Source organism: Lissotriton vulgaris, chromosome 1_1, assembly GCF_964263255.1.
Source record: "Lissotriton vulgaris chromosome 1_1, aLisVul1.2, whole genome shotgun sequence".
NCBI lineage: Eukaryota > Metazoa > Chordata > Amphibia > Caudata > Salamandridae > Lissotriton > Lissotriton vulgaris.
Genome location: NC_141685.1, coordinates 1323882278 through 1323901797, shown reverse-complemented (window position 1 = coordinate 1323901797; position 19520 = coordinate 1323882278). Strand labels below are relative to the sequence as shown.

At 42.5% G+C, this 19520-nt stretch overlaps 1 protein-coding gene across 2 annotated transcripts in view; it reads left to right on the top strand.

Moving 5' to 3' along the window:
- Nucleotides 1–19520, top strand: part of LOC147749087 (retinol dehydrogenase 16-like) — a 171190-nt gene that overhangs the window by 150866 nt on the left and 804 nt on the right. For both annotated transcript variants that reach the window (XM_086965996.1, XM_086966005.1), the window contains 2 exons: nucleotides 6907–7165; nucleotides 16158–16321. In XM_086965996.1, coding sequence (XP_086822122.1) covers nucleotides 6907–7165; nucleotides 16158–16321 — 423 coding nt within the window. The remainder of the gene's footprint in view (nucleotides 1–6906; nucleotides 7166–16157; nucleotides 16322–19520) is intronic.

Genomic DNA, 19520 nt, shown 5'->3' with positions numbered 1-19520 from the left:
ATTAGCAAAGCAAATGGCTTTAACTTAATCAAAGGCGAGACCTATTGCATTTTTAACCTTTTCGGCGCTCATGACGAGCTCAGCTCGTCATGAGGCACAGCTCCACTTTGCTCATGTCGAGCTGAGCTCGTCATAACCACAGCGGAACGCCCAATGCGGGGATAATTCCCCTCCTGTGCGGGGGGTTCCATTGAGTGGGCGAAGTCGTGCCGAGCTCAGCTACGCTGTGCAGCGCGCGGCCCCCCTCCCCCCGCACCGCAGGGGAATTAGCCCCGCGGGGAAGGGGTTAATGCTTATTTGTCCACCTGTCAAATTAAAAAAGGATCTGTTTTTATGCATGCAACTGTGAATTTACCAGAAAGACTCCTGGAAGGAGGGGGGCCTAGTCAATTTCCCACTACATTCTTGAGTTAAAATGGATCTGTTGCGAATGCAAGAATGGAGGCCTGCGGGGGCCAGTAGACCACCTTCCATACATTTGGATATACACATTTGGGCTGTTTTAAAAATAAAAGGTACTTTCAAGGAGCAGTATTGGAGGAAACAAACAGCAGTCTCCTGGACCTCTGCTTCTCCCAATATGCTGACATACCATTATTCACAAGAGGAAGCTATCCTTTAGGGTAGAGTTCTTCAAACTTTTTTACTTTGAGCCCCCCCTATTCAAAATGTTTTGAGGTCGGGCCCCCCACTAAAACTTTATGGCAAGGATTTGGGAGCAGGAGGGACATGATTGCGTGCAGGCAGCGCGGCTTGTGAGATGATTTCAGGAATACTTTTTCTATAGCTTATAAACTGCACCAAATATGAGACTTATAGAACAGCAAATGCATCAAACAAAAATAGATATCCCAAACAAACTGCTCCCCATAATTGGAGTGTTGTCATCCCCTCACACTCTTTGACCCAATGCCACTATACCTGCTGCACTAAAGATAACTGCAGTCCTGAGTAGCAGGCTATCTCCTCTGCCTCTTTTACCTCTTCCCCACCATGATGGATTATCACCTCTGTCCTAATGCTTGAAAGGGCAATACGCTCTGATGACCATGTTTTTAAAGGTAGACAGTCATATTTGTGATGCAGTGGGCCTCCCAAATCCTTGGGCCCCAGTCCTTCTGCATCTGCTCCTTTATGATAACCAGCAGTTGCCACTTACACACTTGGCAGAAGTACCAGCTTAAAAAAACACACACTTATATTGTCCCCTTCTTTGGGGTATCTCTCAGAAAGAAGTGGTCTCTGGCTATTTGTAAACATAAAAATGTGCCCGCATACAGTGCTCCCTATTCTGGGCCTTCTCTTCGACAATATCTAAGAATCTCGCTCCTTACCTCTGTCTCCTAGACCATTAATGTGTGTCCCCAAGGATCAAAAGGATTTGGGCTCTGCATCTGACTGCAACCCTGCTGGCCTTCTACCTGCCACCCCATGGACTCAGCTTTCACAAAAAAACTGCCTCTGAATGTTTAATACTGACTTCGAGATGCCTCTGCCTGAAATCGAAGTGTGTGGTGGTAGTGTAGAAAGTTAAAAAAGAAACCATGGAATTATGAGTTTCTGCAGCAGCAGTGTTTGCCACATAATTATCAGTTTACTGTATTTACTACATAATCTGCAGATTTCAACCCAAAAAACTTGATTCTAGCTCAAACGGAATAAAAGTTACTTAAAGCGTGACAAAGTGTTCCGGAGCAGTGGAAGTCCCTTTGCAAAGATTGACTGGTAATCTTGTAGTTTCTTCCTGCTGTGTGTGGGTGCTACACTGGTACTAATGAGGTGAAATATTTCCCCTGACAGCGTTACAATGAGTTAAAATGACAAAATAATGAAGTAATGCTAACCACAAAATGTGGCGCATTGTGCCGCATAATTTACCTTTTCTTGCTGCATAATTTAGTCAAACCTGCCGCATAATGTTGTCCTCTTCTGCTTAATAATTCCAGTGGATCTGCTTAAAGCTTTATGGTGGTAAAGATCTATTCTTTTTAAGATGTAATGTAAAGGAGTTATCAGCTGAGATCTGGAATAGTGGAGACACTTACAAAAATGTGTGCATTAGATACAGTTTGATTACTTATTACTAAAAAGTATGTTTTGTGAGAACTTGTTTTATCTCAATCACTGCATCATTTTGCAGCAGCCTAGCTTAGAGTATGTAAATGCTGTTTTAAAATAATGACTTACATAATCATAGTACTTTCTACCACAGGCTGAGACCTCATAGAACTATAAATGGGGCCATTGGAATTATGCGACAGGAGAAGGCAAACATATGAAGCATGGTTGACTAAATTCTGCAGAAAGCAAAGGCATTACTGCATTATTTTGCTATTTTTACACTTGTTAAAATTGGCCTGGCCTTTATTGCCCCTCATACGTACCACATTAACACCCACATATAGAAATAAGCAACAGAAAGGTGACCAGTCAACCATTAGAAAGGCCCTTCCACTGTGAAGTAATGTGTTGCTGCATTTTTTAATGTGCAAATTATGCAGCAGACGATGGATTATGTGGCAAATGCGGGAAAATCATAACTATACGCTGTGAGTGCAGGGTGAGCGTGGAAGTGAAGGGTGAGAAATAAGGAGTGAGTTGTCTGAATGCAGGGTGAATTCCTAGACACTTGAAATTAATCAGCATGTTATTGACGGGGCGTAGGGTTTCAGATATAAGTTAAACTATTGCTATTATGGAATCAATCGAGGAATCGAGGGTGAAGGAAATAAATAATGTGCTGATCCTGCAAAAAACTTCCAGTCTTATGATTAAGGTTGCAGGCTCAATATTTTGATGTTGCAGACGGTACAAAAATAAAGGGGAGAGGAGTTGGCCTAACGGCTCGGGCGTTCGACCTCGGACCTGGGGAACTGGGTTCGAGTCTCGGAAACAACGCTAAAAGTGGGCAAATCACTTTATCTCCCTGTCCCTACAAAAATGAATGTGTGTCCTCATGTAATGTAACTGGTGCTATGTAAAGCGCTCTGATACCCGATTCAGTTGCAGGATAAGTTCATGCTATATAAAACTCTGCAAAAAAAAAAAACCAGTCACCTAAAGCCCTATTTTCAGCACTTATCTGCGCGTACTTTGAAAAGCAAATATAAGGCACTTTTAAATGTGTTCTAGGGCTACCTGAATGTTTCATGACTGAAAATAAAAGGAACAGACATAAAGCCAAATTACAAATGAATACATACTTCTTTATTTAAGACCCTATTTAGTGTCATAGCAAGGTCTTTGCAGGATCTTTAAACATGCATGGCTGGCATTTTTTCTATTGGCAACCCTTTTTTATATTCCTTTTCATGAAATGCATTTTCACACTACAACAGTAAATTTAAAATACAAATGTAAGGAATGGGCAGAGTCGGGGCCCAGGGGGTACTGGAAAAAGAAAAAACAAAGCCTCGGTAACCAGTTTCCAAAGGTATGCAAATGGTCTTTAAAGACCTGTGAAAAACTCGGGTGTGCTGGAGTCTTAATAAGACTCCAGACCCTGCCCAGCCGAGCCACCAGCAGCACACCCTCTGACATCTGGCCCCAAGGCACTCTGAGGGCATTTGGAGTAAATGAAGACAGCCTGGTAATGCAGCAAATAAACATTGCTGCACTTCCAGGCATCTTCATTTACATGTGCATGTATTGTATTATATTGAATTGTAATTGCATTTGTATAGCGCTTACTACCCCTGACGAGGCGTCAAAGCGATTTTGCGGCGAGTAGCATGCCTCTCCAGGACCCATAGAGGATTTGTGTTGAATTAGTATAGTGGAACATGCAAGTAAATTTTAAGTGGTGGATTAGAATTAATAAACTAATGTTATCATGAACATCTGTATTGGGATCCAACAATGCAATATGGTTGCACATGAGCCTTTCAAAAGAAAACGAACTAGAGGGCGCACCAGTTACTTTGCCGGGTTTGCAACACACGCAGATTGTCAATATAGTTCACAATATCTGTTGTTCGTGATTCTTGGCCTGGAAGGGATAGCACACTCAGAACTCAAGAAGGTGGACCACAGCGAGGCAGTGTTTTTCTTTGATTGGTATTGCTGCTATTCTCAGTTGCGTTTTTGCAGATTTTTGCAGGTACTTTTCCAGTCAGCCTTCACTTGCAAGGGGAAACAGTTCAATTGCAAAGTGAAGTTTAACTCCGAAAAACAATCACTTGAATCACAATGCAATAGCTTCCACTAACTTAAGAAAGCGAATACTGATATTGAACTCTATTTTTAGGCTTCGCACAGTGAGAGGGGAAAAGGCACGTCCTCCTGGTGCTGTTCCGGCTCACTTGTACCAGTGCTTTCCTGCATGAACCTTCTAAGAGTTTTTCTCAATCATCTAGAGCAGTGGTTCTTAACCTGTAGTCCTGGGAACTCTGTGTTTTACAAAGCCTGCCCAGGTGGTCCGAAACTGCTTAGAAAATAAAATAATATTAACAGATTAATAGACTGTGTATAAATAAAGAAGCAACATTTAAGACTGACATTTTTAAAAGTTCTGTAAATATGAAGGAATTTGAAAGTGGAGGCTACAAATTAAGTTAATATCCTCATAATGATTTGTGGGAGCAGTGCAGTTGCATCAAACAGAATATGGTATGGATGATGAGTGGCCTCAATTGAATTAAGAAAATCTCCAACTTCTCCATGAAAATTTTAAAAAAAGGTATTTATTTTTTTGCTAATTGAATACTCATCATTTGTTTCTTTGTCTAAAGAAGGCTTGTTTCTGTATTTTTTGAGTGGTGCTTTGGGGTTCAAATCATGGAAAATGCTTCCAGTAGTGGATTAGTGGGGGGCCCTAGATTCCAATAATGATTCAGTGGGGGTCCTCAGTTTCCAGTAATGATTAAATGGGGTCCACAGAAGTCAAAAGGTTAAGAATCACTGATCCAGGGTGCTGTGCGGCCTAGCTATTGCTCCGAATAGAAACTCTGAAGAGGATATGAAACATTTAAAGTCAATGGGCTATCCCTGGAAAGGTTCGTAGACAAAGGAGCTACTTCCTAAATGTTGTGCTCTATTCTCACTTGCTCACCACACACACTGAATAACTCGTCTAAATCACTGGTCACAGACTAGAACATAACGTATTACAGTCTTTTTTATTTAAAATATATACTTGTTAAAAAATCAGTGAGAATTCTGTCGAAAACTACTGACTACATCTAATTAGAGACATCTCATAATATATAAAAAACAATGTTTAAAAACAAAGCATAATACAATTACATTTGTATAACATATTCAAAAGGACAATACATATATATAACACATTTAAAAATTGGAAGCAAAATACATTAATTTCAAACCACAAGGATAATCATACAGTATATCATCAGTTAATGAGACAGAACATACAACATAACCCCCTAATTTCAATAGAGCACTTGATATTGCTACTGATTAATTGATTCCATAACCTTCACACAAATGCATGGGGATTTCCAGTATTTTTCAATACTATATCTCTAGGATCCCCTGGGTTTTTATGAATTCTGTGCGAAAAAGTGCGTCTACGCGTTTCAGTGTTGTAGCCCGTGGATATGGTCACACCTTCATCAGGACAGTATTTTTGTTTGGGGTCATCAGGTTCAACCGACAATTTCCTTTCTTTAGGATCTGTGATGTAGTTCTTTATATTATTAAAGCTTCTCTATTCCATCCACAAGTAATCTCAATTATTAGGTAAAAAATATGTAGAATCTTTTCTTTTTTGTAGACAGAGACTGGATTTGCAGATCTTTTAGTCTTTTTGGCTCCAACCGACCGCTAGTTGAGTCTTTCGGTTTGCCTCGATCACTAAATTATCATGTGGGTTCCTTAAATAGTTTGACACATCTCCTTCCCCGTGGTTTCACTATGTTTCTGGATCGCCGCTCGCGTCCTAGTGCAGAATTATAGAACTCAATGGTTTCTATTAGTTTCAAAGATCTTCCGACCCACGGGTACGTCTCGTCTCGCTGGTTGCCTAGGGGGTTATGTTGTATGTTCTGTCTCATTAACTGATGATATACTGTATGATTATCCTTGTGGTTTGAAATTAATGTATTTTGCTTCTAATTTTTAAATGTGTTATATATATGTATTGTCCTTTTGAATATGTTATACAAATGTAATTGTATTATGCTTTGTTTTTAAACATTGTTTTTTATATATTATGAGATGTCTCTAATTAGATGAAGTCAGTAGTTTTCGACAGAATTCTCACTGATTTCTTAACAAGTATATATTTTAAATAAAAAAGACTGTAATACGTTACGTTCTAGTCTGTGACCAGTGATTTAGACGAGTTATTCAGTGTGTGTGGTGAGCAAGTGAGAATAGAGCAAGACATTTAAAAAGTAGCTCCTATGTCTACGAACCTTTCCAGGGATAGCCCTTTGACTTTAAATGTTAATAGTACCCTGTTCCCTGGAACTTTTGGGGTCCTCTCTCATATTTTTTCACAGGGGATATGAAACAACCTGCATGAGCCAACTTTGTTGGCTTTTATCTTAATTAAATACTTGTGATCACATTAATCATAACATCATAATAATGTGTATAGCTTGCTGGCACAGTCTTGTAGCTCTCTGTCACTTTAAAAAGGTACTGTCACCTTACACAAAGGGTGACTGTGGCCTGCCAGAAATCTAATCTATGTAATGTAGTTGGCAAACAAATTTGCTACATGTGAGTGAATACACTGAACTCTATTACAAGCTGAGATACACAGAACTGATTATCATCACAGGTCCATACTTTGTCCTGGCTCAGCCTTCTCAAATGCTAGAATAAAGTTTCAAAAGGAAGGGAAAACCATAAAACATTAACACAGTCACGGATAGGAAGGGAGGCGTTGGTGGTAATTAATGTACTGCTTATATCCCCTTCTTCTGTATTTCTCCCTAGGTCTCTGGGGTCTGGTGAACAATGCCGGTATCTCCATCCCGACTGCCCCAAACGAGTGGTTGACCAAGGCTGACTTCCAGAGAATGCTGGATGTCAATCTGCTAGGGGTGATCGACGTGACTCTGAACTTGTCCTCGCTGGTTAGGAAAGCCCGGGGTCGCATTGTCAATGTGTCCAGCATCATGGGAAGGGTCTCTCTCCTCGGAGGCGGGTACTGCTTATCCAAATATGCAGTTGAGGCTTTTTCTGACAGTCTGAGGTGAGTGTCCTCTTTGCATTCTTGCTGACCACTACCAGATTAGTAAAAACATATCCCCTTTGTTCTCACACTTCAACCTCACTGGTCATTAAGTCAATCAGAGTGCACTGAACACAATTCCCAGTCAATATTCATACATTAAACCATCTGTTATGACTGTCTCCTTTATATATGAAAAGGTACATGTTTATTAAAAATGCATGTCATTATATTCACAATATACAGATAAATCAATAAGCAACACAATAAAAAAGCACAATACAATATAAAGTCCACAAAACAGTTGAATTGATAGTCAAGATCTAAAAAAATCAAAACACACAGGATGAGAAGAGGACGGTTACATTGCAGCCAAGTGGACTCTGGATCACACTAGACCAGGGACCGGAAACTTAAAATGAATCACACCTGGGAGAATTTTAGAATGAGCAGGAGAACCTCAAACATTAAACTAAGACAGTGTAATTAGCATCAACGTAGGTTCTCAATCTGATGTCTACAGGGAAGATAAAGTACTTGACATATCCTGACTTAAAATAGCGACAAAAAAAAGAGAAACATGTGGAAAATCTAATCTAAAGACAAGACTGTGCCTAGGGTGATCATACCCTGGTATTGGAATTCACCCCAGGAGCGAAAGAGGGGTACGTAGTGGAAATTAAAAGTAAACAACTGTTTTTATGAAAAGATTATTTATGAGAATTTGTCCTGAAGAAGGCGAGGATTTGAGACAGAGAACTGCCGAAACGCTGCATTGACAGAATTTGGACAGGGATAAGCTATAATTCATACAGGGATAACACCACAATATAAAGTATTTGTTCGCGTGTGATTATATATGCCCATAATTGATGATGTATATTGGGTGCATACAATGAGAAGATTGGTTATAAGAGAATTATGATTGAATATTGTAATTTCTGTATAGATGTATTTTGATTTTTTAGATCTTGACTATGAATTCAACAGTTTTTTAGACTCTAGATTTTGTTGTGCTTTTTATTGTTCTTTATATTGTGTTGTATATTCATTGATCTGTATATTGTGAATATAATGACATGCATTTTTATTAAACAAATACCTTTTCATATATAAAGGAGACAGTCATCATCATCATCACTTTATTTCATGAAAAACAGAGGCATAAAAAGTATGCTTCATAAGTACAAGATTAAAAAATACCTGACATACAGTTACATACATTATAAATCGAATATAAGAGAATTTGTTTACAAAATATAGAAAAATACACAGATAGTTAAAAACAAATAAAATACTTTTGACTCATCATAACAAGGTCTGTTTTCTCCTGTTTAGGGCACACTGAATAAAGGAGGCTAGACATAAGCAAGTGAAAGAATCTGGAAGACTTTAAAAAAATGTTAAGGCTGGGCAAAATTGTCTAAAATTTATTCTTCGCAAGTGGCAAAATGTATCTCTTCCTTTCCTCTCTATACAGTTCACAAAAGAATAAAAAATTTAAATTGTATTTGGAAGAGCGAGAATTGCAAGTACAAACTGTAAGTGCCTCCCAGGAAAATGTATTAGGAGGATATCCCACCATAAGGGGAATAAAATTCAAGCGAAACTGACTAAAAAGTATCTATGTTTAAGGTTTGTCACAAAATGCAGGTACTTGTAATCGTGCATGCTCAACCTAGGTGCTAAAGAAGATAAATTAGCCCTATTCTATGTGAGGTTAAGCTCACCTCTTGATCTCCACTACTTTGCCAGCAAGATGCCCTTTAGCTTGGTTCTTGAGATGGCTCTACATGCAGGGGATCGTCAAATAAATTAGCATGTCCAATGGAGTAAAAGCTATTCTTTATGTATTGTAGCCATTTAACCCTAGGCACCCCATCAAGTTTAAGGAATCTCTTAAACGTTGTGTGTAAGCTTTAGATCTTCCCTTCTCCATACAGAGTGCCACAGAAATGGTGGAGCGATGCAGATCAAATCTGATATGAAGGGAACATCCAGTTCCAAGTGACAAATATAGGAAGAATGAGCTTTAGGGAGGCCTTACAGACGTTTCTTAAATCAGTTGTCAATTTGCTTTTAAACTTGAATACTGCCGGTTCCACAAATAGCAGCCCCATATGTTGTGACAGATGTAATTTTTGCTTCATAGATCTTTTTAATTATATCAAATGGCTTTGTTCCCAACCTTTTTGTAAGTCTGGATAGTGCCACTATGCTTCTTTCCATCATTAGCCTCCTATTATCCACCATGGATTGCCAGGCGTTTTTACAATCAAAAAGAACCCCCAGCTAACAAAAGGGATCCACCACTTACAATTTTCTTCCTTCAATGTTCCATCTTGGGATTGTCTTTGATCTCTCTCCTGCAACTAGGGCAAATGATTTAGCATAATTTACTCTAAGTACTAAGTTGTTCATAAACTTAGTGTACGTCTTGATCAGATGCTGCAGTGCATTGCCGGTCCGGGCCAACAAGACCACATCATTTGCATAGAGAAGCACTGGCTCTGGATTGGAGTTAATTAATGGAACGTTATTATCAGATGTTGCCAGGGCTGCTTCCACACCATTGGTATAGAGGGAGGATATGAAAGGGGCGAGTAGGCACCCTTGCCTGACCCCACAAGCTATACCACATTAACTAGTTGTTTCACCTGCTCTACCATACCGAAAACAGGCCATAGCACCGGTGTACATTCCTCGATTGAAGTCAATGATCGGTTTCTCAATGCCCAAGTCTTCTATAATCGACCATAATTTAACTTGGGTTACCAGATCAAAGTCCGCGGACAGGTCCATGAAGGCCATATATAATTTTCCTCCCTTCACTGCAGTATATTTAGCAATAAGTACATTTAAATTGAGTCACTGATCAATCGTGCCCCTTTTCCCTTTCTGAATCCATACTGGAAACATGTTAAAATATTTCTTTTCCAGGGCCCAAGTTTTTAACCTGTTTAGAAGCAGGCGGCGGATTAATTTTGCAGTGCTGTTCAAAAGTGATATTGGTCTGTAATTTCATCGTCAATGATTTATTCCCTTTTTTTAAAATTGGAATGATAATGTATTTTTCCAAGAGGGGCAAGGGTCCACTTTGGCAATAGCATTAAAAGCGTTAGTAATAAGAGGGGTCCAAAGCGCTTGGTTGGTTAAAAAGAAATCAATTGGTACCCCATCAGGGCCAGGTGCTCTAGACGGGCTAAATTGATTCAGAGTAGATGTCACCTCCTCCAGACCAAAGTGTAGATGTACATCAGATATAATCATCTGTGGGACCGATGTCTCTGAGTAGGCATTTCCTGGCTGACCAAACACTTCTCCAACGTGAGTCACCCAGGCCTCCTCTGTAACATGTGTGTCAGTGGTAAACTCTGGGTCCCCACTGAGGAAGGGGGCATTAACAGCCAAAAATCACTGCTTTTCTTTAAGACTGCTGCCTCAGAGAGTTTATCCCATGAATCTTCTTTCAGGGCCCTGACCCTGTTGGTTCTTGCGTCCGTGTAGGCATGCTGCAATGCTTTTATCAATACCATATCCCAGGGTATTACCTTTAGGGCACAATGGAGATTCTTGAGTGCCTTTGAACAGACATCATCAAACCAGCGAAATGGCATGGGTAGTTTGGGGCACAAGGGCAAAATAGGCCATTATTAATTTCAGGTAAGTTTTGGTCGAATGCTGGGATAATTTCATTGGTCGACAAAGAGGAGTTTAGGCAGATAAAGATTTCCTTATACATCTTTGCAACAAAGCTATAAAGAAATTTGGCCGTGTCAATCTTCCCCCATTTCAGCTCTATGCCATGTTTTCTTTTAATCATAGGTTTAATCATAGGTTTAGAAGTGTGATTCCCATATTACCTAGACTCCAAAGAAAGTGGCAAGAAATCGCAGAATGGTCGTTAAATGCATAGAAATTGGCCTCAGGCTGGGATATCCAATTTCTAATATGTTCCAACACCACTAGATAATCTATGGTTGAACTTGATAACCGGGACAAAAATGTGTGTTCAAGTTGCCCTGAGTTGGTGTGTAATGGGTTTGCTATCACAAGATTATGGACCATTAGTTGCCTATTTAAGGTGTTGCCATAAATGGTGTGACTAAAATGATATATTGGATCCCCTGCAGTATCTACCAGACCACATACCCCTAGAGTAACTTTATCACAGATATGGGCATTAAAGACCCCCAGCCAAATAATATAGATGGGTCTGTTGTGGACTTCCGTTTATTGGACTATGTCCTTCTCAATTGGTTCAGTTACAGAGGCCATACTCCCAGTAGCATTCTTTGTGTAGAAGTTAATTAAAATCCTCCCCTTTTGGCCTTCGTTTAGGAGAATTTGGTAATACAGTGAGGTATCAATGAAAGAAATTACCTCAATTCTCGCTGTGCTTGCAATTAAAGTAGCTAAGCCTCCTCTACTGCGACCGGCTCCAGAAGGAGTTGCTTGAGTCTGATATGTACAGTACCCATTGATATAAATTGGTGTATTTCCCAAGTTTTCTGGAAACAGAGAATATCATATTTGGAGAAAAGGGATATTCAATCATTACTACACTACTTCTGATTGTTTCCAGCTATATTCCAAGTAGCTTTTCTTAGGTTAGTCTTATCCTTGGTCATCATTTCTTCCTGTATTGCGGCTCCCTAGAAAGACCCTGGAATTTGAATGAAGTAGTTATATTGGTAGAATGAGTAAGTCAATCGCATTCTTCTAACCCACTCAATGGTGTATATCTGTATCTAGGTACAGAAGCTATACCGCCCCAAGGATTATAGAAAGTAGAAGGGGGAAATGGGTCCTACCCTCAAATGTGGGTTATAATTAACCCATTGGGCATATAAAAAACAAAAACAAAGGGAGAGCAAAAATGTGCATGTCAAACCTGATAGTATCTGGTAAATTACTTAATAAATGTCCAACCAAATGTTGATCGTTGAAGTTGATGACAATACACCATCGCTGATTGTTGGCCACGTGGATAGCCCTGTGAAACTGTTTTGTGATCCCTGTGCTCAATCCCCAATTTGTTATTTTTTATAAGGTTCCTATTCTCCTCTATTTTTGACAATCTAAGTAAAATGGGTTGCAAGAGAGTGTTAGGATTCAATTCCAGCTTCGCGCACAAGGAATCTTCGTTCGGCAAAGGATGGAAGGCTGGGGGAGGAGTAAGTACTTCGGGGGACCCCTGAAGAGGAACCTCTGGAATCCTTTTGAGGTAATTGTGGACATTACAGTCTTTTGAAATTTTGGCCATACTAACAGTTTTGGCCCTCACCCTCTTCCCTTTTCCAGGTGGTTCTAATGGGGGACTATCAACTGTCCTAGGAGTGTTAAGATTCATGCGTTGGGCCAATAACCATCGGGGTAGTCTTTGGGTGGACTGCATGTTAGTAATTCCCCCACCCTCGTCCTCATCCGCATCACCTGCAGTAGAAATAAGGGGTCCTACCTCTTCCAGAGAGAGGCGACGCTCAGTAATTTCAATCTTTTTGGTAAGAACATCTGCTGCTCTGATCAAAAAAGAGTCCAGTGTATTGATGATCTCACCTCCTGTTTCAGATGCCCCAAGCTTCCTTTTGGCCATCGTCCATTGGCCACGATTGGTCGCAGAACAATGTAGGCTTTACGAGGGTGCCCCAGCCCAGCCTCCTCTGGGCGTCTTACAGGAGCAAGGGAGGGTGGGTAATGTAGTCCCCAGTGGGCCGGTACATTGGCACAACTTTATCCCTTCAGAAATTGTTGGCAGCTACTCCACGCTGCGGGTAGGCGACGCCCTTTTCAAGTGCCTTACAGTAACAAGGGAGGGTGGGTGATGTAGTTCCCAGCGGGCCGGTACAGTGGTACAGCCTTCTCCCTTCAGAAATCTCTGGCAGCTACTCCGCGCTGCGGGAAGGCGACGACCTTTTCAAGCGCCTTACAGGAACAAGGGAGGGTGGGTAATGTACTTCCCAGCAGGGTGGGTACAGTGGCACAGCTTTCTCCCTTCAGAAATCATTGGCAGCTACAGTTATAATTGATGATTAAGTTTATGAATATTGACCGGGAATTTTGTTCAGTGCACTCTTATTGACTCAATGACCAGTGGGGTTGAATTGTGAGCCAAAGCAGGAACTGTTTTTTATTGGTTTAATCTACCCTGTCCCTTTTGGTTTTAAAAAAGGTGGCTCTCTGACTTTTTACACTTCCAGACCAGTGCAGGGTACCAAGAGCTGGCTAAACGTTCCTATTGGAACCCATTTCCAAAAGAACTGACTAACAAAGAGCGTACTACTGAGCCCTCACAGAGAGAGAGAGAGGTGTGTGTCACAGCAGTTGGGTTACCTTTACCAGTTCTCAGCGTCATGGAGCTCATGCTCCAGTCTCACCGTTTTTGGGTGTGAGGGAAGGCTGACATGGTGATCAGTGAAACATCTAACACAGGGCCAGATCCTTGCCAGATTTTCAGTGTATCCACTGAGTTTGTAATTAACTTCCGTTAAGTTGAATTGGTCTTACAATGATCTGATGTGAATATGCTGAAAAATGTGTTTGGATCTATCCCTCCTCTACCTAGTTTGGAAGCTCCTGTTCTAACCAAATGAGAGACATACGTTGATCTAGTCAGAGATTGCTGATTAATGGTAGGTGGTGCGCTCTGACTCTAATACCAAAAACGCCGAGTTCAGGAAATCAGATGGTAAGAACAGAAAGCAAAAGGCGCCAGTGACCAGCAAAGAGAGAGCTTTTTGCTCCCTTGAGTGGTGGTCTATGCTAGTGGTTCTTAACCTGTGGTCAGAGGACCCCTCTGGGTCTGTGTGGTCTACTCAGGGGGTCGGCGACTGATTACAAATTGACCTAATATGAAATGTAATCAATTAAAATTAATAAGGGGAGCAATAATTAAAATGTGAAAACTTTTTCTATGTTTGTTTGTGAATATTTGAGCATTTCTTTGCGCATAGTTATTTTTGTATTTTTTTTATTGTTTTGGGGTCCACATCATAAATGCTGCATAGGCTGGGGCTGCCCAGTTTCCAATAATAACTCAGTAGAGGTACCCGGATTAGAGTAATGATTCATTAATGGTCCACACAAGTCAAAAGGCTTAAGAATCGCTGGTCTATACCACCTTAGAAATGTTTCACCATAGGCAGGTCATGTACTGGGTTGAAAGTTTAGAGTGAACGGGCAGAAGAGATCCTCAAGACTAGTACTGAGTGCGCCTTGGTGCAAGAGCTCCATCGCTTCTTTCAGTCACTAGAGTTAAAGTGAGGAATGATTATCTCACATGGTGATTCCCGGGTGGCTCCGTCAGGGACCATGTTGCCACTTGAAATAATCGGTAATTTAGATGGAAAAGAATCACTGATTTGAAGGTGCAACCAATGTGCGTAGCAGGGCAGAGGACTCAACGCCCCATGTCAACTGGTATACGGACAATGGAGGTCAAGTTCGCCTCTTTTAAATGACAAGATGTGATCCTTTATGACGGCTGCGAGGTGGGTCCGGCAGCTGTGCCATTGTCCACCAGTATCTGGACTTTGCACCAACCAGATCCTCGTAGGGGGGAAATGCTGTTAAAGTATCGGCCATTGTCCACACACATTAGAATGGCAAAAGCAGAAGTAGCCGGAATGTTGGAGGCCCTAAATCATGAGTAATTCATGGAACAGAAGAGAGGGGGAGAAAGAAAGAGAAAAGGAGTGAGAGAGAGAGAGCAAATTTCCATTAAAGGAGCTTTAAAAATAAAAATTGGACTAGTATTTCACTTAAAGTTGGTTCATATATGCCTGGGCGATTTATATCGTAACCACCCTACTAATTATTATATAACATTTTCCTTTATAACAGAATTCTACTACCTCTCGAATCGACAGCCAGCCTGTTTCCCTGCATTTTCTTTAATCCTTGCATCATGTAAAGGTGACAAGATCAGTAAACATGGTTAATGGTTTCCTATCAAAAGCCACAACGCGGCAGAATAGAAAATATGCCTCCCTTGTCATTTCTTTCCAATGTTTTACAGTTGGTAACATTGTAAAATGTCCATATATATTCGGAGGCTGTAACCCTTACGTAAATTATGTGGTTAGTAAGAATATCAATAGTCTGACTTCTAGTGAACTGTTCTAACCAAACGGGAGACAGGTTGAGACATTTGGTCACTCACTGACCCTTTCAAAATTTATGATACCTTAAAGGCAAGACATATTTAAAAACGTTCGATGTGAAAGCGTGCTCTTCCTATAGGAAATATGTAAAGTTGTCATGATAGTCCTTACCATATTTCCGTTTAGTGTTGCTAAGCTGTGAAAACGTTATGTCCAGCTTTTCATTTCTTTTGGAATTGGAGTAATTGTTGGAGAATTCTAAACACTACCTCACTAATATTTTTTCAAAAATTGGATCCCCATCCTCCCAGACCAGAGGTGCATTAAAAATGCATGAGGATTTTACTGTCCAATGAATGTCTTTGAACCAAAGTTTCCTGTTCCTGTTAGACCGCCTGGAGTGTATCGCAGTAAACTAATTCTTGAGGAGGCCTCAAGACAAATTCAGTGTATCACGGCCAGAAGTCCCTTAGGCGCTTCATTGCACATACATGCGTGTGCACACCGGGGGTCTGATTCACAAAAGTAAACTTAGACCAAAATTTAGACCTGAAGTCTTTGTTTAGACCTAAAGTCTAACTTTACTACTACTAAAGTTAGACTTTTGGTGTAAGTTTAGATCAAAAGTCTAACTTAGTCCAAAAGTCTAACTTTACTACTCCTAAAGTTAAGACTTTTGGTTTAAGTTAGACTTTGGTCTAAATTAGACCAAAAAGTCTAACTTTAGTAGTAGTAAAGTTAGACTTTAGGTCTAAACTTAGACTTCAGGTCTAAACTTAGATTTAGACTTAGATTTATGGTCTAAGTTTTCCTTTCTGAATCAGGTCCCAGGTTTTCATGAGATTTTCAGAAGTATCATATTAAAAAGGTGTGCTTAACCTCAATGCTCTGGTTTTATTCTTTTCCCCTAGGCGAGAGCTCAGCCCTTTCGGAGTGAAAGTCACCATGATCGAGCCAGGCTTCTTTAGGACGCAAGTCACCGAACCATGTGCCATTCGTGAATGCATAACCCGGGTCTGGGATAGGGCCTCGGCTGAGGTCAAGCAGAGCTACGGGCAGCAGTACTTTGATAAACGTAAGTGTCCCAACGCAGTGAGAGTAATCTCCCAGGTACATAGTGGAGAGCAATGCGGTGAGAAGGGGACAAGGTCCGTGTGTTTAAGGTGGTTAGAGAGCAAAGAGACTAGGTCGGGCTTAGGTGCAGGGAAAGGTTTGAGACAGGTGTCGATGTTTCAGCTTCGAGAAAGTTTGTGGGTTCTTTTTAGGTCTTGCCTAGGCAGCGCCCATGTGCTGCTCTCGGAGAGGGCCTTTAGCAATTGGTCTTAACTTTTCAAGCACTTGCACTCGTGCTTGTGGCGGCATCCACCTTGCGGGAGCGAGCAGCGGCGCTCTGTTTGTGATTAACGTGGCCGTGCAGCTGCTCGCTTCTGACAGGTGGATGCTACCACAAGCACGAATGCGAGTGCTTGAAAAGTGAAAGCCGTGATCTTCCTTCACCTCCCGTGAGATGTAGCCTTGTACCTAATTTGTCGACATTTAGATTACTAAATTTTGTAACACCAGCTTCCGCATGAGATCATCATGCTTGATTAATCAATTAATCGCACACGATCATCATGCATGATTAATCAATTAATCTCCTCATGGCCCCCTGTTTACTAAAAACGGGGTGCTAAGGAACATTCAGATGCGCTATAAGAAGGGACCACCCCGTTAAATCTGTTTTGTGTTCTATCTATTTGCCGTTTTTTGTTTCTAATATTTGGCCTCTTTCTGCTCTCCCATGTGCCCCTTCAAGATCCTCCTCTCCTTCCGCATTCTGCCAGCACCCTCCTACTCAATAGTCATCCACCACCACGTCTACCACCACCACCACCACCACATCCACCACTTCCACCACGTCCAACACCACCATGTCCACCACCACCACGTCCACCACCACCACATACACCACGTCTACCACCACATCCACCACGTCCACATCCACGTCCACCATGTCCACCACCACCACCACTTTCACCACCACATCCACCACCACCATGTCTACTACCACGTACACCACCACCATGTCCACCACCACATCCACCACCACCACCACATCCACCACCACCACGCCCACCACCACCACCACCACCACCACGTCCACCACCACCACCACATCGACCATGTCCACCACCACGTCCACCACATCCACCACCACCACCACATCCACCATGTCCACCACATCCACCACCAGGTCCACCACCTCACCACCACCACGTCCACCACCACTATCACCATGTCCACCACCACCACCACCACATCCACCACCAGCAATACCACCACCACCATGTCCACCACCACGTCCACCACCACCACCATTTCCACCACCACCACCACCACCACCTCCACCACCAGGTCAACCACCAGCACCACCACCACCAGCACCACCACCAGCAGCACCACCATGACCACGTCCACCACATCCACCACCACGCCCATCACCACCACCTCCACCACCACCACCACGTCCACCACCACATCCACCATGTCCACCACGTCCACCATGTCCACCACCACCATGTCCACAACCACATCCACCACCACGTCCACCACCACAACCATGTTCACCACCACCACCACCACGTCCACCACGACCACCATGTCCACCACCACCATGTCCACCACCACCACCACGTCACATCCACCACCCCATCCACCACATCTACCACCACCACCACTTCCACCACCACGTCTACCACCACAACCTCCACACCCACCACCACCATCACATCCACCACCACACATCCACCACCACACATCCACCACCACATCCACCACCATGTCCACCACCATGTCCACCTACACCACCACATCCACCACCATGTCCACCACGACCACCACCACCAAGTCCACCACCACAACCACGTCCACCACCACCACGCCCACCACCACCATGTCCACCTCCACCACCATGTCCACCACCACCTCCACCACCAAGTCCACCACCACCACATCTACCACCACGTCCACCACCACATCCACCACCACATCCACCACATCCACCACATCCACCACCCCCACCCCCACTATATCCACCACCACGTCCACCACCACCACATCCACCACCACCACCATGTCCACCACCACCATGTCCACCACCACCACCATGTCCACCACCACCACCATGTCCACCACCACCACATCCACCACCACGTCCACTACATCCTCCACCTCCACCACCACTACATCCACCACCACATCCACCACCACATCCACCACCACCATATCCACCACCACTCCCTCCACGTCCACCACCACCACTACCACCACCTCGTCCACCACCACCCGTGACAGGTAAAGTGTCACTGGTGGGCAGGGGTAATAGAAGTGGCAACCCCAGCTGTACAACTGGGACATTTAAGGAAGCATTGGGTGCGAGAAGACAGGAATAGGAGCGAGAAGTATTACACCAGACCCGAGATACATTTTGAAGAGGCGCAATGTCACAGGGGCTCCTGTAAAAGCACTCGCAGAATCTCTACCTCATAGTGGCATACCTGCACGAGCCACTCACTCAAAACAAGCATTGGCATAGCCAATAGGTCTAGCTTTTGAGACCTTATAAGTGTTTAGCCATGCAACACTTGATGTTGTTGCACAAAGGATATTGTGCTGGATAACTAAACACTTATAAGGTCCCAACGGTGAGACCTATTGGCTGTGCCAATGCTTGTTAATGGAAAGCAGCGACAACATATTAAGCCGTACTTTAAAGATTCAAACACAGTTTGCAAATACAGGAAGCTTGGTGCTATATGCCAAGGGGGTAGGTAGCCCCCCCCCCCGTTTAGCAGCTACAGCGGGGATGTTTTTTATATGCTTCTTATTAGCAACCTGACAGATAAGACATCATGATTAACTAAAAAGAAAGGTGGGTTGCTAGAAAAAGGGAGAAGGATGGATGAGTGTATGCATGGGTGGATGAAAGGATGGGTGGCTCAGTGGGTAAAAGGATGTATGGGTGTGTGAAAGAATTGCCGGCTTGGTGGGTGAAATTATGTGTAGATGGGTGGATGAATGGTTGACAGAGTAAACAAAAATCTGACTGGATAGAAGTATGTCAAAGTAAATGGAAATCTGACAGGATGGATGGATGGATGGCAAAGTAAATGAAAATCTGAGAGGATAGCTGGATGAATAAAAGGAAGGACAAAAGGAACAACTCCTGACGGAAAGGATTTATTGGTTGATGGGTAAGCCAATGATGGATTCATGGATGAATGGATGTATGA